The sequence below is a fragment of the Lottia gigantea genome (assembly GCF_000327385.1).
Source record: "Lottia gigantea unplaced genomic scaffold LOTGIsca_178, whole genome shotgun sequence".
In the NCBI taxonomy this organism is placed as follows: domain Eukaryota; kingdom Metazoa; phylum Mollusca; class Gastropoda; family Lottiidae; genus Lottia; species Lottia gigantea.
The window spans coordinates 24166-26779 of record NW_008708276.1 but is presented as its reverse complement, the minus strand read 5'-3'; the positions used below and the strand labels follow the sequence as shown (position 1 = coordinate 26779).

The window sequence follows — 2614 nt, the reverse complement described above, 5'->3', positions numbered from 1 at the left end:
TCCCCCCCCCCCCCCCCCCCCCCCCGGAACAGTAAATTGAAAAATTTATTCTACTTTCACTGCCAATATCGAGTGAAATGTAAACTTCCGCTTTCTAGACTAGAAAACTTTCCAGGGGAGGTCCTGACCCCCTTAGCATGGCTATTGCCCTCTTAAATTCAAAAAAGGACCCGAGGTACGGCCCCCACCCCCTCCAGTGTTATAAATATTTGTAACTCACCTCGAGTTGTTTAGCAGTAACAACTATAGTACGTGTTAACGCCTTCTTCTCCAATGTCTGTCCAATGATCTTCATGGCGGATCGTCTTATTTCCACCGCCCATTGTCCGTAACTCTGGCTGTTCAGGTCCGATGGACGTTTTTTCTTCAATGCACAGATTTCTCGATCTCTCAGTGTCACTAGTAAAAAGAAGGAAAAGAAAATCAAGTAGGCATTAATCCTACTCACAAAGATCTTTCCTAAGTAAACTCATCATCTCTTCAACACGTCAGAAACTTTTACATGTCTAGTTGTTGATATGGGCGTAGTGTTAATTAAATGGAATCAAGTTTAACTATTTATATTAAACAGAGCTAAGTTCATATTCTGGTGATACTCGGTTTATATGGTACATACTTTAAAGATGTCAATGAAAAGAAAAAGATGATGTCCATTTTCATCCTTTCATCATCATGGCAATGCCTGGTTCGACCCTGTGCCTTATTTTCTGATAGATATACTTACACACGGCCTCGTCTAAGTGGTTTTCTATTTGTAACATGGTGTTGTGAATTTGGTCCCTGGCTTCGTCACATCGGTTTCCATGTAACTTGACTCTTCCTGTAAGTTAACATTGTATCTTCAAATGCAATGTAATATAAGTATTTTCTTTACTAATGAAGATGGGCAATGCCATGCAGAGTGCAATGATGGAAATTTTGCCAGGACATAGGAGCCTCGGTTTAATGTCCCATCTGAACGACTACACACTTTTTCCTTGCCAGCCGCTCTTACCTGCATCACTGATGGGGGAAAACCGTGTTGAAAATCCGAAAGTATGATCTCGACCAATGCCGGAATTGAACGCTGGAGCCACCACGGCTCCAATTGCAATTTAAGGAAATATAATGACGGAAGTGACGTCATTGTAAGTTTCCAGCCCGTTATTTACAACATGACATGTTATTGTTAAACACCAGATGGTACTTCTCGTTTGAAGAGTTCACTATTGTTAAACACCAGATGGTACTTCTCGTTTGAAGAGTTCACTATTGTGCTGGATTTAGTCAAATTTTTGGTTAACGGATGTTTTTCTTGTACAGGTCTTTTTTACAAAAAAATCCCTCAGCTAACGTCTATGCACCCAAAATCCCAGTCCAGCTGCAATATATCATACGTATATCTCAGTATTCTATCCCGTATTGTGCCAACTGTTGTCCAATAGAATCCAAATATAACAATCAATTCTTACTTTCATCAGGTTTAGGAACGGTTCTTTCTAACTCGTCTTTATAAACGGTTACAGTTGAAAGTTTTCTAACATCCAGATTGGCACAGAGTTTTAAAATGCTGATCGTCGCCTCCCCAACTGTTGTTGCCTTTTCTACACCCAGAGACGCTGTAAGTCCGATAATCTAAAATGAGTAAAAATATGTAAAATTTTGTCTTTGAGGTCTGAGGTAGAAGGAAGTGAACTACATGGCGATAATGGTGTCCTAAAACACACACCCCCTACCCCACACGTAGTATGCACTACTACCCCATTGTGTACTAATACCAAAGTGTGTACCAGTACTCCTTACCTGAGGAAGTCCATCTTCTCTCGCCTTTTTGGCTTTCAGATATTTCTTCATCAGATTATTATAAGGTTCTCCCTTTCGAGTATGATGACATTCATCCAGAATCAGAAGAGAAAACTCGCTTAATGATTTTATCCTCCCGTCTTTCAGATGGTTGTCTAATATCTGGGGCGTCAGAACAAAAATATCATAGAAATCAAACACCGTGTGCAGCTGCATAGATAACTCGCTTTCTCCTGTTACATGACAGACCTGTAAACAAAGGAAATCTCTAAATAACAAATGACGAGCTACGTTGTCCAATGCGGTGTGGTGAGTTGTAGATTAGTGAGTTGTAGATTGGTGAGTTGTAGATTGGTGAGTTTTAGATTAGTGAGTTGTAGATTAGTGAGTTGTAGATTTGGTGTGTTGTAGATTGGTGTGTTGTAGATTAGTGAGTTGTAGATTATATGAGTTGTAGATGAGTGAGTTGTAGATTAGTGAGTTGTAGATTAGTGAGTTGTAGACCGGTGAGTTGTAGATTGGTGAGTTGTAGATTAGTGAGTTGTAGATTAGTGAGTTGTAGATTAGTGAGTTGTAGATTAGTGAGTTGTAGATTATATGAGTTGTAGATGAGTGAGTTGTAGATTAGTGAGTTGTAGATTAGTGAGTTGTAGATTAGTGAGTTGTAAATTGGTGAGTTGTAGATTGGTGAGTTGTAGATTGGTGAGTTGTAGATTAGTGAGTTGTAGATTAGTGAGTTGTAGATTATATGAGTTGTAGATTATATGAGTTGTAGATGAGTGAGTTGTAGATTAGTGAGTTGTAGATGAGTGAGTTGTAGATTAGTGAGTTG

General features: G+C 39.3%; 1 protein-coding gene across 1 annotated transcript in view; it reads right to left on the bottom strand.

Moving 5' to 3' along the window:
• The window catches only part of LOTGIDRAFT_142329 (hypothetical protein), a gene marked incomplete at both ends in the record, with an annotated part of 10617 nt that overhangs the window by 3307 nt on the left and 4696 nt on the right, over positions 1-2614 (bottom strand). Inside the window, 4 exons of the mRNA XM_009052001.1 lie at positions 242-364; positions 729-820; positions 1452-1614; positions 1783-2050. Of these exons, the coding sequence (XP_009050249.1) occupies positions 242-364; positions 729-820; positions 1452-1614; positions 1783-2050 (646 nt within the window). The remainder of the gene's footprint in view (positions 1-241; positions 365-728; positions 821-1451; positions 1615-1782; positions 2051-2614) is intronic.